This window comes from Azolla caroliniana, unplaced genomic scaffold, assembly GCF_043228905.1.
Source record: "Azolla caroliniana isolate FFs.n. ecotype wild unplaced genomic scaffold, voAzoCaro1.0.p SCAF_576, whole genome shotgun sequence".
In the NCBI taxonomy this organism is placed as follows: domain Eukaryota; kingdom Viridiplantae; phylum Streptophyta; class Polypodiopsida; order Salviniales; family Salviniaceae; genus Azolla; species Azolla caroliniana.
Genome location: NW_028231011.1, coordinates 1 through 19,134, shown reverse-complemented (window position 1 = coordinate 19,134; position 19,134 = coordinate 1). Strand labels below are relative to the sequence as shown.

At 35.8% G+C, this 19,134-nt stretch overlaps 2 protein-coding genes across 2 annotated transcripts; both read left to right on the top strand.

Annotated features, from left to right (window-relative positions):
- Positions 1-589: 589 nt before the first annotated feature.
- On the top strand, positions 590-6,136 carry LOC147847948 (uncharacterized). Its single transcript, XM_087338731.1, has 9 exons — positions 590-1,132; positions 1,282-1,395; positions 3,450-3,552; positions 3,637-3,805; positions 4,580-4,724; positions 4,836-4,967; positions 5,067-5,207; positions 5,424-5,627; positions 5,757-6,136. The coding sequence occupies exons 1-9, from the start codon at positions 1,070-1,072 to the stop codon at positions 5,994-5,996; spliced, it is 1,311 nt and encodes a 436-aa protein (XP_087194857.1). The 5' UTR covers positions 590-1,069; the 3' UTR covers positions 5,997-6,136.
- A 5,142-nt stretch (positions 6,137-11,278) lies between these two features.
- Positions 11,279-19,001, top strand: LOC147847947 (nodulin homeobox-like; the record flags this gene model as incomplete). The annotated part of the gene is made up of 8 exons (XM_087338732.1): positions 11,279-11,539; positions 13,238-13,366; positions 13,459-13,614; positions 14,759-14,842; positions 14,927-15,055; positions 18,049-18,273; positions 18,643-18,774; positions 18,906-19,001. Coding segments are annotated over exons 1-8 (981 nt in total), but the record flags the coding sequence as incomplete, so codon positions are not given.
- Between the last annotated feature and the right edge of the window lie 133 nt (positions 19,002-19,134).

Genomic DNA, 19,134 nt, shown 5'->3' with positions numbered 1-19,134 from the left:
TGGCCTGATGATGAATCCATCCTCCGATGTGTGTAAGAAGTGTCTTTTAGTGGGCCATTTTCGTAGCAAGTGATATTTTGGGGTTGATCCAAGAGACATAGAAAAAAGTTGTTGAAGGAAAACAATACAATCACAACAGGTCAGCAACAGAGATCAATCACGACCTCCGTTAGCCACATCACTCCGTCACATCGTACAAGTCAATCAAGAACTATGCAAGTGGATTTTTGACCAAGACACTCAAAAAGGGGCTACAATAGTCAGGCAATAGCAATGTGTTATGCATATAGGCCACAACCATCTGAACTACAGCCAACTTAGCAGCAACATGTAAAGACCAATTGTCACCATCCCGAAGGTGCTTTTGTTGCTTTGGAATCTCTCTTTCGTGGAGTGGCTCAAGTCGGAGATTTTCTGAAGATAAAAGTTTTGGTCTAAGTTTAGAATCAAGTTCTTAGATATGTAGATTATTTAGTACCATATGTTCAATTTTAATTATTTTGGTTTTTGTTCTCAGAGATGAGAAAAGATTGTAAGATGTAATATGTTGTTTGGTTGTATAAGTCGTTTTGTCTCTGCTTTCTTTCTTTCTATCAATTCTCTTTCTTACCAATTAGTACTTCATACATCTTGAAGTCTTGCACTGTCACCTCATGAACTAAGTTTTTTGTACATATGTCAGGAAAGGCATGCATGAATTGGCAAAAGGCAAGTGAAAATGATTCTGAAAGCACAAAATTAAAAAAGCTGAACTTTTTTTATGTTAGGGGAACTCGTCAAAGTATTTGTTGATGGTTTCAAATGTTGGGAATCTCTGTCTTTCTTTGGGTTTTCAATCAATCCTAAGCCCCATAATCATTGTACGAATCATGTGCATTTTGGTACCTTGGACATCTGTCATACGAAAGGGGATAAAAATGATGATAAAAATGCTAAAAACTTATGAAATTAGTAGCCTTAACTACTCCTTTTAATGTCTTAATACTGAAACTGTCCATTTGCCTTTCTTTATACTAGAATAACAAAAAGGCTCAATGTTACAAATAAAATATTGATTTCATCTGGTACCATGACACATCCATTTTGCACAGCAGTATTTGGATCGTGGGACTTCGGTATAAAATCAATGGATGTAAGTTTGGTCCTGTAGTAGTTTCCTATCATTGTGAGATAAAATATCTGTTATCAGGGGTTTACTTCGAAAATTTAGTGAAGGTATATATAAAGACTATCTATTGTATATTATTCCATAAATGATATAGCTTCTCTTGAATTGCGCAGGCAGCATCAAGATTACGAAAGGGCATACGGATGCGTTTTCGGGAAATGCTAGCAGATGTCTCTACACAAGAGAAGCAATTTCTTACACCTAAAACAAAATCAAAGCTTTATAAGGTATCAAGTTGACATAAACGAACTATAATTACAGTTAATCACGTGACTGCAGCACATGTTTCTGTTGAGAATATACAAACTTCATTTTTAAGTCTAAACAAGGATTATATGCCACAAGTCTTAGCTAGCAGATTTCTCTACAAGAGAAGCAATTGTTTACACCTAAAACAAAATAAATTTTTTTATAACATATCTAGTTCACATTAGAACTATAATTACAGTCAAACATGTGACTGCAGCACATGTTTCTGTTGAGAACGTAGAAACTTTGTTTTCAGCCTACAACAAGGATTATATGCCACAATTATTGGAACCCAGAAAAGAATATATCTGTATTAGTAATCTATTGTGAATTCATAGTGATGCATTGACATTTGAAACAGAAAGATGAAGAAAGAAAGATATATTGACGTCTTTTAAGAGGCCAACATGGCTAATAAGACCAAACAAGAGATTACATCTTAAAATGTTGTCTTGTCTTTGAAATAAAAGTGACTAAAGAGTCCTGTTATCTATGAAATCGGAAGATCTTTAGCATAGGTTGCTCCAAAATGGAGAGAACTTCAAAGCTTGGGAAACACCTATGATTGCAGGAGATAATTGTGTCTTATCAACGGAACGGGAGTTTTCAGCTTATTTGTCTGTCAAGGACAATGTTGATGAGATCATGGTCCTGGGGGGCAGAGGTTACATGCATGAAAAATTGCTATTTCTCGATCTATTGTAACCCATAGGACAACATTGGCCTCCTCGTGGATAATCTATTCTATTCTCTTGGAAGGAAAGCTTTTTTCTTTTTCATATCCATGAAATGTATGGTCAAGGCTTCCCACACTCCATGCTAAAGCAAATGGAATATTTGATGCCCTGATCTTTGCTCTGAGATTCTTGGCATCTTCTTGTGGGCTTTCTTTTTGAGCCCAACCTACAACTTGTACATGTAATGCATGAGCTTTCCTTTTGTCTTCATCTTCTTCTAATGTAGCCCTCATCATTCCTATCTTATCCATTGGTTTTCCTTTTTATTCAGTACCTCTATCCAAGGAACAAGTAGTTTAATTTCTTTTTCAACATGCTCGGCTCGAGCTTTGGTATCTTTGACCATCTCTTTCCAATGTTTACATTGTCTTTAACTATGGATACACGTTTTTCGATTTCCACTTGTTCTTTTCATAAGTCAACTCTAATTGTTCTACTAGTTTGACCTTATGTAAGGACACCTCATCCTCTAGATACTTCGCCATGTCATCCTTGAGTTGTAAGTTTAATCTTTTTACAAAACTTCTGATGTCTTTTTGTTAAATGGTGTAAGAGGTCGTCTTTCCCTTCTTTGACATGTAATGGAACATGCACATGTAATGTAGTCCATCTTCATCGGTATTGTGAGCCATATCTTCATTTGCTTCACGAGGATTAGGTTAAGTAAACCTTGCTGAAAAACAAAGAAGGCAAGAACACAACGATTGAGAAAACTCTCTGCAGAAACACAGACATTAGATTAAGTAAACCTTGTAACAAAATACAGAGGGCAGGAATGTGGAGATTGAGCGAGCATTGTGGAAAACGCATAGGACAGAAAATTTCAAAAACTCTCAAAGGAAGATATGGGTAGAGAGATTGCATGATTTAGGATGGAGGGGGGTTAGCTAATATAAAATTTGTGGGATGTTTTATCCATACCAAAAGAAGATAAAGAGAGGTCTATAATGCAAGGAAAGAGAGGAGGGGAGAAGCTACTCTGAAATAAAATTCATTGATTAAAATTTCGAAAACAAATTTCAATATAGAAAACATTGTGTTCCTTTTCCTTAGCACCTATGCTTGACTACATGGTAAATTCTGTTGATCAGAAGATGGATGCACAATCTCAACAATTCAGATCCTAACATCATGCGCCATGTGATGTTGCTTAATATATCTAGTCTCCACTAATGTGTGGTTGAAACTTGTTTCGAAAGATGCTTGGCTCCTTCCATTAAGTGGAAGTCAATTTTGTTTTTGTATTTTTTGGCAGCCTGAGATTTATTTTTAATACAACTTTAATCTTTATGCAGAGATACATAGCTTTAGGTGTCTTGTGGCCTTTACAAATTGCTGGAAATGTGGCAATTGTCATTGCATTGGTTTCACAAAGTGATAGAGTCAACAAGAAGCTCAGTAAGTCACTGAAAAGGAAAGTTTGTTCTTAAATGGCTGAATGGAATTACATCTTTATTGATGACTTTTTTATTACATACACAGAGACAGATTATGCTCAATCCATACTGCTGACGGCAGTAAGCATGATATCACCATTATCGATTCCTTTCCTTGTTAAATTAGAAGACTGGACTCCTGCAAAGTCTGAACATATTGTACTAGTGAAGCTTTTTTCTTTGAGATTGGTGAATGTATGTACATTATTTGCCAGGTCTTTTCCATTTCCACTACTTCCTTTACACTTTACTCTAAAAAGGGACTCAAATGACCTTAGCATTCATCATCATAACATCCCTAATAATAAGTTCAGGCCGTGCCTGTTGCTACCCATTGTGTGTGATCTATTCTAACCTATTATCCTAACCTATCATGCTATCGCTTCATCATATGTTTACAAATAGAAATGTGATAGATGCAATATGTTGTAAACTCGAGCACAAGTTATAAATCAAAGAATGTCCACATATAGACTAAAGGGCTTTAGGTAAGTTGAGGCTAAACTGTAGCTCGGAATTCTAGAAAACAAGTTGCAGAGAGAGGAAAAATTAGAAAGTTATGAAACTACATTACTAAAAAAGAGAGAAAGCAGCAATACCTTTGGAAGTACCTTCTTTATAATATATTGCTGCTATTATATGTAACCATAGTATGAACCATACGTAACATACGTGCATTCGCATTCGCGAATGATTCAAACATTCGCGAAAGAAAAACACCCTCAAAGAATGATAAATATCATACTTTTGGATTAACTATTTATTATGAGGTAGATAAGCCTAAAAATGAAAAAAAAAACAAAAAAAACATTAAAAAAATGGGAAAAAAACAAAAAAAAAACACAAGAATGTTTGGATAACATTCGCATTCGTTTTCCAACGTAGGAAAACGAATGTTATACTAGACGAACACGAATTTTACGTACTATGTATGTAACACACTTCATTCATGTAATTCTAAGTAAATATGAAATACGGTTTTCTTTCAGATTATATATGGCTCTTGCACAGGCAACATATGTACGTTCTGGAAACCAAATACTGAGCTGTAAATCTCATAAGGCTTGCCCTGAGGGTTTTGCTTGCTGCAATCTTGAAGGAGGAAATGAATGGGTCTTTTGCACACTGGATCAGGTTACATGCATAGAGAAATGAAACTTTTTTTAGAGTGTAGGAGATCTATGAGTTTAGTAAAAAGTGTACTATGTTCCATGATATGAGTTTTCATTTTTTTTCATGTCACAGGGAAATGTGTGCATGCCAGGATGCATGGAGAATGCAGTTGCCAAACAACTTTTGCGATTGATACTGACAGGCACGGTCGTAAACATTGCGTGCGACTTTTTCTATGGACTCATCTATAAAAAGCTTTTCCATGTCAGTAGCTGGTGACGGCATAAATTTATGGGAATAATATGCATTGCACAATTTATGTCAATAAATATATGCACATACACAAGTTCTAAATCTTTACAGGCTCGGAGACAACTTTCAATCGAGAATTTGGTGATTGATATTGTCTATATTGAATCTCTAGTTTGGGTTGGTTCTTCCTTCAGCCCAGTAGCAGCATTTCTTGGCTTATTTTGCAACTTTATAACGTTCTCTTACATGAAGGCAAGTAGCATGCAGCTTTTTGCAAGTTCTTATTATTGAATGCTTAAAGTTTGCTAAATCGTATGCGTAGCAAAGTTCTATAACCTTCAATGACTTTCTCATTTTCATGTAGTTGTATTTTACTTCAAATTATTGTCTTATTTTATATTTGTGATGCATGTTAGTTTTTGCTATGATTAGTGTTCGTCATTAACTTCTTTTTCTATAACATGGCAGTTCTCTTTGAGACAATTCTATGGACCTATGAAGAATCCATATAGTGCATCAAGAACCTCTAATCTTACGCATGGACTTCTGCTGTTAGCGCTTATACTATGCAGTCTACCTGCATCAGTAACATTGGTACAAAAGAGCAGTGGAGTATGTGGTCCGATTATGAAGGACAGTTCCATGTATCAAACCCTCTCGAGCTACATTGAGGTACTTCATTTAGATGTTTGTGTGTTGTAATATATTATTGCTCTCCTGTGTCACTGTGGTATATGAAACTCAAAAAATTCTCTCCTTTTTTATTGATAGTGCTTCCCATCATTCTTTCTTTTTTGTCAGCAAACGCCGGTGGTCTTTAGAGTCATCGTACAATGGCTTGGAAATCCAGTTATTCTTGTGGGTGTCATTCTTTTGTTGGTCTTTGGGGTAATTCTGCTAAGGGAGGAACTAGTGCAAAATAGGCTATTGTTTCAAGCACGATATAACATGTTCACAACGTGCTGTCTTCTTAGCTTGAATGATGAAAGGCAACATGAGAAAATAAAACGTTTGTCGAAGCAAGTGAGTTCCATTAGTTAATCCATGTTCAGGGTGAATTTTTATGTGGTTTCTTCCTCTATCCGGAGGCATGATAGAGATTTGTATTGAGGCTCTTTGATTCGGATATATAACTAAAATGTTTTAATGAAGCCTTGTATTCCAAGTACCTTGTATATTTTTATGTTATTATATTGAGTGTCATATGGATGTGATATTGATAATCAACAAAAGATGGAATGACCATGGTTGTATATTGGCCATCAATCTCACTTTTCCTTCATGACATTTTTATTGCTGCGTTTTGAATGGTTGTCAAGATGGAGGCATCATTTATATGTCTTTCAAAGTTAAACCTCATGCGTTTCGAATGCAATATTGCTGCATGTACAACATACCTAATGTGAATGCGCACAACCAAAACACAATGCTTGATACTCTCTAAGGCAACTTTGCTATGTACTTTAAATAATAAGAACTAAACATTGCATGTTTCTTAAAACACGATGATGGTAACAATAGAAGATGGCTAAGCTAGACGAGTAATTAATTGTGTTTGTCTTTAATGATGGTAATAGTAGTAGATGACTAAGGAGATGTAGGGCCTCACATGAAGATAACCAATCAATAGTACAAAGCTTCAAAGTGGTAAGGCCTCTATATGATGAAAAGCTTAGTTATACTTAGGGTATAGTTCATATGAGAAGCTCATCTTGAATTCAGGTATTGTTAAATTAAACAATGTAATTGGTCTTGAAGTGTAGGACCATATGGTTGTGTGATGGTCTAATGTGAGTCAAGAAAGCTAATAACACATCTTGGAAGTGTGGAGATTATGAGCATGCCAAGTACATGGTTTTCAATCCCTTATCAATAAACCCCCAAAAATGCTTGGGCTTCTTGATCATATAACATGATATCCATGTCTTACTTGCAAATATTTTCAGTGGAATATAAATTGGGACAATAAATTTTCACATGCCATTTTGAGACTAAACTCCTTGATAAAGCATTAACATAATCGTGGATAGCTTTTGTTATTCTCTAACAACAATCTTTGAAGCAAAGTGCAAAGTGTTTGCTCCACCCCTCTAACCTTGTGGCAAAGAAGATGTAGAAGTGAACAAGCCCTTGCACTCCATGAATGTCTTTGCCAAGAATGGATGATTTGAGTGGTAACCAAGTAGATGGAGTGGACCATTGTGTGAATGAAGCCATAAAATAATGACTATATGAATATGTGGATAAATGAACAAACACAAGGTTGAAGCTACAAACCTTAAAAACTTATAGCCTTATAAGGCTCTTGGCTTCAAATTAAGGGATTCCATGGGATATGTGCTTAATGCAACATAATCACATTCAATGCACTTAATGATCTTGCATTTTATTTAATGCTCTATTCCTATTATCCCCGCTATGCATTCAATGCTCTTTGTATCCCTCTTATTCTTATCAAGTGTTATGAAAGTGCATGTACGAAGAGGCTTACGTAGTATGTAAGGTTGTACTTTGTAAAAAATGGATTATTCATTTTTATTCCTAATCCCTCAATCATACCCATCATCACCCTTGACCACCTCCGTTTGTGTGCACCGGAGTCGATTTCTAATGTGGGGTTCTCGACACACAACTAGGGCCAATTACAATTGACGCCAACTTTAAAGACCAACATGAAGGCGAGCTTACTTTGCTTGGGCAGGAGGAACCATTCACTGATTTGACTATCCCACAAAAACACACAATTTCCCAATCGCAATAATGATGAGTACTAAAATTGATGGGACCTTATGCCTATTTGGAACAATTCATTCAAACCTTCCACTACATGAAAATCGAAAACTTGTTGACTATTTTATTGTGATGTCACATAAGCCATGTCGCAATACAAGAAATTTGGTATATTGCATTTTTGTATCTATCTACAACATCTTTGAAATGCATACTTTTTCGTCTAATGAAAAATGTGTATTAGTATAGAAGAAACATATGAAGTGCCATCCATAGGACATACTAAATGTGCTTGACAATATGGTAACGTTATGGAGGGCTATAGTGGCATTCTGCAACAACCACATAATTATAAAGAATGTGGACCCCCATCCCAAACTTGAAGAGCTTTGAAAATACATTGAAACACTGTATCATGGACCTCAAAACACCCCCGTTCTAAAGATTATGGGATGTCGTGCATGTCCAATAGGAAGAGTATTGTGGTAACAAATTGGGTTCATTTACTTTTAAAGGGAAGTCCATAGAATAGCACTTTCATAAGAAATCGAAATCGAATTCCAATCGAAGATATAGAATTGTCTCTTAGGGTGTTTTCTAACGAGTGGCACATTGTAAGCTTATGTTAAGTGCAATATATACAATGTCATCTAAAAAAGTCAGAATTCCCTTCGATTGAAAAGTACACTTTCTTACAAGGCCCTATTATGAGGTCCAAATTTTTCCTAATTCAAATGGGCAAGCTTTATCACTTCATCCAAATGTACCATTAATGTGACAATCATCACCAACCAATTACTTAAGGTACTTGTAATTCATCTTCATAAAGTATCATTGTCAGCTATTCCTTGGACACTACTTTTGTAGGACATGTGGAAGTTGGAGTTTGAGAATAAACTTGCTTAGTTAAGATTAACCCATTGTCACTATGACGATCAATCCCGTCTTGGCACATGATAGGGTTATTTCTTCCCTCCATCAGCACACTACATGCATAGGTATTTGGTGTTCATCAATTACCTACCTAAATATTAGGATGCTTAACTTGAATATTTTGTCTTACATACAAAATATAATCTCAACCTCAGTCCATCCTTGCCACATGATAAATTCCCCAACCTATTAATCCCCCTCCCTCAAAAATTGTATTTATATGAGAAGGAAAAACAAGGTAGGTTTTAACTAGATAATGGGATGTCAGAGCATGATATGAAATCATTTAATGTGTCTATTGGAAATCCAATCCCAAACAAAATGATTATGTAGAGATAAACCTTAAAGATTATTAAAGGTTATAATTCCTATGCTTTCATAATATTAAGCCCATTAGTTCAATTTTAAAGGAATGCATAAAATGTAGAGTTCTTTGTAGAAAGTATTGTCCTATTGTACTTTGACATTGCGACACAACTAGTTGACACTTTCCTTCTAAAATGGCTTCACAAACCCACTTTGAAAAAGATTGGAATGATAATAAATACAACTCTAAGTTTTAAGTTCAATCCACTATTTAATTTTTTTCTAAACAAGATATCCTTCCATTAGTTTTAAAAAGCATATCTGCTACAAAATACAACCCACTTATTTTACAAAAATGAGAAATGATTAGGAGAAGCCTCCACTATGTGACTTTCAGCATACATGCTTGACATCAATGCATATCCTACTATTGTATCAAGATCCAATTTCATAACTTCATTCGAGCATAATTTCCCCCTATCTATATTGCCAAAGCATGTACATGCTATCAATAAGGTCAACCAACTACCCACATTTCCACTATTGTACCTGGAGGAATAAGAAAATAATACTAACACACATGTAATTGAGTTTACATATTTAAAAAAGTAGTGGTATTGCTTTTGCTCTTTGTATTATGGAAAATGGGGCAACTTCAAAGTTGTAACGCCATTATGTTGGGAGTAAAATTGGTAATGTGTATGTTATTAACCTAAAATATGATGAGATTTTATGTCGAATACAATCTTCAAAAGAATAGCACAACCTCTCCACCATCAACGATAAATTGATAAAACAATTCATTGACATTGTGCTTTGGCACATGTCTTGTACTAATTATGATTACGAGTTTCGAAAGCATTGATGTTTTACTTTGTACATTGAGAATCAAGATCATCACAACAACAATTCTCGTTTTTCTTCTAAAAAATGTTTTTTCTTTTTGACAAATTCACTTTTGAAAATAATAGCGGTTTTCGGTTGTCCAACAACTATGAAACTATCGAAAGACCAGATTGTATAAAAGGAAATTTAAATATACCTTAAGATGATCACAGGACTAATTCAGTTTTATAGAGACCAACGATTAAGTACTTGACGTTGAGCATGATAGTGACCTATATAACTCACCCCTAGGGTGCATTTATAACAGAGACATCCATAACATATAATATATAGCTTATAACAATTTATCATTGTTCTATTTCAAGCAATGAACTACCTCCTTTCCTTGTATCTTTGCATAATCGTGTCTGCGGTGTAATCGATGTGTAGTTATCTAGGTACACTAAGCCACAAACATTCACTTTGCCTCCCTATTATAATCGTGTTCTGTTTAAGTGTGTTGTGTGCACAATCACGCAAGGGCATTCGAGGTAGATCATCACTCAAAAGTACATTTGCCCTCCTTTGGAGTGAGGTGGAATGTAAACAGATCTTGGGATAATGTTAACTCATCTAAACTTGGGTATCTATTTTGCAAGGCATGGAGGTCGGGAATTTCTTTGTTAAAGTGGACTAAAGAACATAATCGAAACTCGCGGCAACAAAAACAAAAGGCGATGAACAACTAAGTTAATAAACAAAGCAGTGCGTGATAACTTGTTTCAACTTCAACTAAAACAAAATAATAAAAAAGTGTTCATCCATTTGAGATTATGAAGGGCATCTTGTACACACAAACATCTATTATGCAAGCATCAATCCCCTCAGGATAAATCACTTCATAATGTCAATTGTTTGTTTTACAGTTAAGAGAGGTGTTTACTAACCCCAAGGAGTTCATTTGCGGTAGACAAAGCAAGTTGATTTCCATATACTAACGTGAGCAAAGTTCAGTCAAACAAAACCCTTATGTTGCTCGCATAGAATGTCCTAATTGAAAACCAAAGGGGAAACCTTGACTCAAACTAGTGCACCTAAGCTCAACAAAGTGTAATTATGACAAACTGGAATCAAATTTCCACTTCATTAATATGAAAGCACAAGTTGAGCCAAGCCCTGGTAGCTCTCTTCCACAAATCCACATTAGTGAGAGTCCAATTTGCACCAGGAAACTAGACAATGCAATTGACCTACCCCCCCCGTTGAGGTGCCCTAAACAAATAGAAATTGGCATACACCATCAACTTGGGTTTGTTGTTCTGGGAGGAAGAGGGGTTGAACGCTGCTAAAGCCGGTATGAATGCATGCTTGTGTCAAGACCCGAGTGATTGTGAATCCCAGAGCAGAGCAGAGCAGACTAGGACCTGGACCTCGACTAGACTAGTCCATAGTAGAGAATTTAGGACTCCTTTCTTTGGAAGAGCTCTTTTTTTAATTTTATTTTAACAGTTTTTACACCCTTTGATCTTGACCTTCACCACCATCACCACTAAGCAGAAGTAACCACCCTACCACCCAAATACACCATCTCATAAGCGAAAAACAAAGAACAGAAGAAAAGACAGAAAAGCAGCAGCAGCAGCTGACGAAGTAGACGACGGAAACCGACGGAAACCCAAGAATCCCTTCTCTAAAGAACAGTTCAGTTGTCCTTTCCCATTCTCCATAGCCAGGAAAGCTTGTAAATCAGTACAGAAGCTATGAGCTACGAGAAAGATTCTCTCTGCAAGGTCAGTCTATCTATATGAACAACGAGAAAAAAGACTTTCTCTTTCTCTTTTTCCTTTTTCCTTTTTCGTTTCATTTAATTTATTTTCAGTCTTATGTTAACTGTCAGATTGCGATCTGTCTATTAAGTAATCGGATCTTTTGTACTAGTCTATCTGCAGATGATCCCATCATTGGATTCTTACATGTTGCAGTAAATTGGGGGAATCTTACATACTTTCATCTTTTCTAGGGATATGTTAACTGACTATAGAAACATGCTTTTTTCTAATGTCATTATGTGTGAATTAATAATGTGTGTATATATATTTATGCAATGCTTATGCCTATCCTATTGCTAGGCAGAAAATCTCAATTGAATGTGATCAATAGGCAGATCTTTACATTTAGATTTCTTCATGTGGTAACAAATTGTTATCTTTCTTTATATTCTAATTAGCTATAGTGGTATTTCAAGAAACTGTAGAAACATGTTTTCCTTTTTTATGAAAGGAAAAAATATGAATAATAATTTCTGTATGTATACGCAAGAGTAGAAGATTCCATGCCGATTTAATGTGGTCAGTATATTAAATATCTTCAGTAGGTTGGGTTCTTTATGTTGTAGCAAAATTGAGGCTATTTTGATGTTTTTATAATCTATAAGGACGTTTTAAGTGAATGTAGAAACTTGATATTTCTTTGGGATGAAGGTAAAGCATATGATTATGTATGAAAACGTCAGATATATCTATTTGTGTATGCATAAGCATATTGTGTAGCTAGCTAGATTGTAGGAGGTTCATATCCAGTTGAATGTGATCAATAGATCATTTCCCATATATGTAAATTATTGACACAGGGGAAAATGCCATATTTCAGGAGGTGGAGTTACAAATTGTCTGAATAGATCTGGATGCATCCCCATGTCAATGCATTCTGTAGCATATTTCATTAAGGAACTGTATTATAAACTTTGGTATTATGGTTGCCTCATTTGAGATCTATATATGACTCTACATTGATATAGATGCCTTTGTCAGGTTGAGGAGAAAGCATAGGTAGATTTAAGATAAGTAAATGTGTAATACCCATTCACAATATGATTTGACATGCCTTTTGTGGTTGTACCCCCCAAAAAGGATAATTGACTCATTCATAAGGTCTTAAGTAGAATGAAATTTGCATTTTATCATCCACTTATTGCAGAAGGTATACTGTTATATTGGCTGACATCCCCTATATGAAAATGAAAAACATACAAAAAGAATGGAAAGAAAGATATATTAACGTCTTTTAAGAGGCCAAAATGGCCTATAAGACCAAACAGGAGATTACATCTTAAGTATTGTCTCGTCTTTGAGAACAACAAATCAAAATAAAATTAATTTTATTCCGTAAATATAAAAGTAAATAAGATAAAAAAAGACGAGGGAAACTGGTTTTCAGCACATGTGAGATTCTCAAGTTAGATGTATTGTAACTTTTGTTTTCGAAAGATCTCTAGCATAGGTCGATCCAGAAAGGAAGGGATTAATCATTGCCCCCATCATTTGGGTTTCGTTGTTTATCCATTCTCTTCAATTTGATTTACAATTTTATGTTTGTTCAACTTCCCCTGTAGGCATCCAAAGATCTACATTTTTAAACTTTCAAAAATGTAACTTGGTAATGCATGTTGTGCTTACAGAATCTTTCTGATGAAACAATTATCATGGCAGGTTATTGATATTTTTGGAGCTGTTGAAGAACTTCATGATTTGAGTGCAAAAGAAATCTATAAGCTATTAAAAGACTCACCACGGTTGTTAACTTTACGACTGAGAACTGGTCGAGGCATTTTTGTTAGAGTGAGAAATCAGATTGAAGTTCTTTCTGACTTTTATTCTCAAATGTAGTTTTTAGTTTGAGTCCTCACATATAAGTCATGCTTGAAAAATAGGTCGATTTGCAACAACTGGTTGTAGGCCTTCCTTTGCATTTATTGGCTTGTGTGGCTATGAGAGCATCTGAATGTAGATTGCGCTACTTATTACGTGGTGTCCGCCTTCTTCATTCTCTCAGCGACCTTTCTCTCCGCCACCCTAAGCTCGATCAGGTAATCTCAGTAACAGTTTCTTTTAGCTTGTTATAAATTATTCACGCATGCTATGGCTAGCACAAAATAGAACTGTGAATGTATCATCAAACACCTTTTCGTGACTATATCACACAATAAAATATGTAATGGCAATGTTGTTGATGGCTCTTGTCTAGATCACCATGGGTTTCAGTTATGTATTTATCATAATCTGCCGAAATGGTGACTATTCGAATCTCCTTATTCTGTAAACTACAACATACAGACAGAACCCACTAGGATACCCTAAGGTTTACTTGATCTATATTACCTGAGGTTTTCCTGCCATTGATGCTGCCTAGAAGGGTGTTATGGCAGTATGAGCAACCTTCTACCTGGGAAGTCTCTGCTCTTGTCTCTTACTGATGGATTTCTTCTGTATGAACTGCGTGAACCGAGCAAGCTTAGTGGGGAGTAGACTCATGAATTAACAGCAATACAATACTGCACCTCAGATTTACACTGTTTACACAGGCTAACACAGACCTGAAATTAGAGGAGTATTATGTTTTCATTTCACAATCTACTATGCGATAAGGAGAAGATGCCATTGCCTTGTCGAACAGTACTTTGGGCCAAATGAACTTCAACGCATGCAAGATATACTATGCTTATTCATTGCATGTCGAAGAATTCATAACCTTGGCCAAATAGTCATAGAGAAATGTTGTGTACAACTTTCCTGAATTTTATTTCTACTTTGCATGTAGACCATAAACTCTTATATCCACCCATCATTTAGAGTCAAAGTTCTCACTGAGATATCTGAAATTATTCTCTGGACTTCCATAAGAGTTCATATTCCAGAACAGCATTATATTTGTGTGCACCTATGCTAAAACACAGTTTTATTTATTTCATTAACAGTTGAATAGTAAAATACTATCAAATTTTACCTCTTATTCTAACAATGCAGTACAAATTTTTTTAACCATACAATTTTTATTTCTCTTTCATATTATTACTCTATTTTACAGATATCTAACTACTAATGGAGGAAAGGCTTGAATCTAGTTTATCTTTTACAGCTCAACTACCAATTGAGAATATCTCACTTGGAGAATTGACGGTGATGCAAAAATTTACATTGCTGACTTCTGAAAGCATATTTGGTGTCTTGCAGATATTTCTTCAGGATGTTATGATAAGGCAGCAAATTATTGATCTTACTGTGTACACACTTATAACTCTAGCAGGCCCACAGCAGGTGCATATAATCATGGTTGTATGCTGTGCTGAGTTTTTAAGCTATAAATAGCACTACTCAAGTTGTTTGTTGTAATGCATCCAGGGTAATAGAGTTAGAAATTCTACCATAATGCTGCATACATCCCTTGTTGCTTGCTCGCTTCATCTACTTCCTGCATTTGTAGCGGCAGAGTGGGTAGAGATTGTGCCTGTACTTTTGGCACACCCTAAGGTAATATTTTTCAGTACACTGATAATATTATTGGTGTTTTTTTTTTTTCAATTGGTTTGCAATTATATGCTGTTTGGCTGAGATTGTCCATATTTGCAATCAAGAACATGACAAAAAGACATGATTACAGAGGCTGTACTCAAGTAGTAACTTGGACATTCTGCTTTGTAACGAGAACCAGGTTGGTTTCCAGAATACGAGACGTATATAGTAGAGTTAAGGCACACAAGTCTGGGATATTTCATTCACAATGTGCTGATTGTTCTCATTAAAGAACAAGTCCATGAACTATTAACAATATGTCAAATGAATTTGTTAAATTCTTTAATTAACTAAATTAGGGTTATGTTTGAATGCAAATATAGAAAAGCTTAATCTAGGTTTGCTAGATTTCTATAACAATGTCATCTTAGGAACATGAACTTAACAATAAGGTTGAATGCTATGTCTCCTCAGACTTTTCAGATACTACTAAATAAGAACTCATCCACACCTAGTTATTTAGGTTCGTTGCATACTATCACCCATTCTCTTCGGTCTCTATATAGATGAGGTATCATATTACATAGAGAGATTCGGGAATTTGGGAGCATGCCTAGCAGGTTTAGACATACAATTATTACTGTATGACAATGTTATTATGCTGATCTCCAACTCTCTGAATGGACCACAAAGACATCTAAACGCCTTAAAAGTATTTTGTATGGGGTTTGTCGATGGTGTTTAACACCACTCAAGCATGGTAACAAGATCAGAACCTGGATTCTTCTTGGAAGAGGAAAAGGTAGCATACACACACTCCTACTCATACCTAGGAATAACATTCTCAGGGCTTAGGTTCTCCTTATGGCAGGCTGCTTGTGGTTGAGTTTCTTGCGGATATGCAGCGAGTTTCTTGCGGATATGCAGCCCTTGGTGCTCTTGAAAGATAATGTGCACATTTGCAGTTCCAAGAGCCACAAACTAAATGGTGGCTATTTGATACACTTGTCACACCAACTCTTTTCTACTGAGTAGAAACGTGGGAACCTGAGTCTTAACAAATAAAATAGTTAGAAAAATTTACAGTCTCAATAATTGCCCGCATGATAAGGAGCAAAGCATCGGTGTCCCATGATATAATCCAGGGGGATACGAGAGCAGCCCTATAACCATCGAGGCATTATTCCGATCAGTAATCTGTATTCAACGGCTTTGGGAGCTCCCTAAACAGAGGTATTCAATGTTAGCACTTATGTCATCAAAACAACTTCTTGAACATGGAGATATTCATTGTTAGTATGCTGCAATTCAACAACTGTTTGAGCCACATGCCATAAATGTACATGCACTACCCCTGTTCCAATATAGCCTTGATTGTCCCCATCTAAACATGACCAAAGTGGAAAAAAATAGAGTGATCAGAACTGATATTATTGACTTGGAAAACAAATAACATGGATAAACCCCAAAATATCACTTGGTACACACGTCAAAGGATGGATTCATCATCAGACCATCTTATATGGACATACATCTATCTATGCAATGTGCAATGTGATAGGGTGGTTGCAAACTTCATCACATCAATTAGAGATTGAGGAAGACAGATATGCACAGATACCTCTAGAAGGAAGAGTTTGCCAATGATGTCATCAGGGAGTGGAATTGTAGCATTATTTATGAAATAAGAGGAAGATACCTTTGCCCCTTTCTATTCTGGATCGACCTATGCCAGAGATCTTTCGAAGACAAAAGCTACAGTATACCTAACTTGAGAATCTCACGTGTGCCAAAAACCAGATTCCCTCATCTCTTTTTATCTTATTTACGGAGTAATATTTATTTTATTTTGATTTGTTGTTCTCAAAGATGAGACAATGCTTAAGATGCAATCTCTTGTTTGGTCTTATAGGCCATTTTGGCCTCTTAAAAGACATCAATATTTCTTTCTTTCTTCTTTAAGCAAGGCTTTGACCCACTAGGCAAGGTAATGGAATATGAGGACCAACTGTTCTTGGTGTCTTGCTAGAACTCAAGAGACACATGGAAAAGTTGTTGAGGGACAACAATACAACCACACAAGCTTATCAACAAAGAACAATCACAACTTTCTTTACCCCATCACTCCCACTCATGTTACAACGCAATGAAGGGCTACACAAATGGCCTCCTGACCATGACATAGCAAAGGGGTTATAATAGATTGAGCAATCGCAATTTTCTATGCATGTAGACCCAGCCTCATCAACCACTATCTCACCATCCTCCTCATTGACAGATTAAGGCCATTATCTCCTGCCATCTTAATTGCTTCCCTTTCTTCAGAGACCTCTCCAGTTTGGGTCGACATATGCTAGAGATCTTTCGAAAACAAAAATTGCAATATATCTGACATGAGAATCTTGAATGTACTGATAACAAGATTCTTTAGTCACTTTTTATTTTATTTACTTAGTAGCATTTATTTTGGTTTGTTGTTCTCAAAGACGAGACTACACTTAAGATGTAATGTCTTGTTTGGTCTAATAGGCCATTTTAGCCTCTTAAAAGACATTAATATTTCTTTCATTCTTCCTTGTTAGATGTAATCTTTTCCATATAGTTTGTCAAAAAGGTTATTCTTTTAACAAACTGTCTCGGTGTAATATTTAGGATGTATAATGATGTAATAAACTATGTTTCAACTGCTAGAAAGATTGAACCATCAAAAGTTTCCCTTTTCTTCTTTCCCTTCTTCCTCAATTTCCTTCTCATCTCCTATCAACAAGTTATGGAAGTTCGTTCTTTGGTTATGTTATGAATCGCCTGCTCTGGTAATAATGCTGTATATATGATGGGAACAATGATTGTCCGTTCACCTTTGTTCTGTGTATTCAAAAGGGAAGATTAGATGTACTTGTAAATGTCTGTTTCTGTTCTTCAGGGGGCAAAGTTTATAATGACCGAACATTGTTATATGAGTTGATCGTCCTTTCCTGAACTCCTTTTTTATTTTTAATTGCATCTTGCAGGTCGACATCTTCATGGATGTAGCATTTGATGCAGTGAGGAGAGCAATTGGACTTCTACATTCCAAACTCCGTATATTAAATGCTAAACTGATGGCAAACAAAGTGACTATAGCTGTAGCAGAAAGCATGGCCCAAGTAATAGCACAGCAATGTGAAGCTTCTGTGCAGGTCTTACAGTCTCTCAGTCAACCAATTGCTTTCCGCGATCGAGTGCTTGCACACATGGTATGCGTAAACAACATTTACACACATTATTTTTGCTACAAAACAAAACCCAATATTACGAACATATAGGTATTTCTGAGCTTTCCCAAAATGCTGAAGGTATTCCCTGAGCCAGGAATGACTGAGTTTGATTGGTAGTGAAATCAAGCTCCTTGGGCTACCTCCTATGGTTCACCTGCTGGGGGCTGCTGGGGCCTTAACTGAAATACTTTTGTGGCTTCTGTTAATATGAATCTCTTTTGGCTTGCGCAAAGTTGTATGTTTTTGTCCAAGGGTTATCATACGCAAATTTGACTGGCATAGTAGGTAATGATTTTTTAAAATCAACACCTTGGATGATGTTAACATTGAACTATTCTATCTATTCAGGAATTGTGCAAGCATGGGGGACTCCTACGTCTAGCATTAGTTGCCTTGAAATTACAGTTGCCAATATTGCTCACTGAATCGAAGTATCTTGTATCACTTATCTCCAGAATCAAGTCAAAAGTTCTAGCTTTGGTGAGAATTTATTGTGGATGTAAGATTTATTTCTCACATATTTATATATCGTAATATTGATGGACTGGTTCCACTACATGTGCTTGAAATTGCAGACAAATTTTGAAAGCTTCTGTTTTTAATTATTTTAGATGGTCAAATTTTGTGAGACAGAATCTGTCTCATTTCTAGATGAGATAGCAGCACATCCAAAGACCATGAGAGTGGCCGAAGCAGTTGCTGCAGAGGTTACTGCTTCTCTTTATTAATCATTAAAAGCAACACCGTCAATTTCTTAAATAGCTGAGCAAAGTTCTTTACTGTGGCTATTAATGTTTCAAATATTTAATTATATGCCCTCATTGCTTGAGTTTTTCTGAT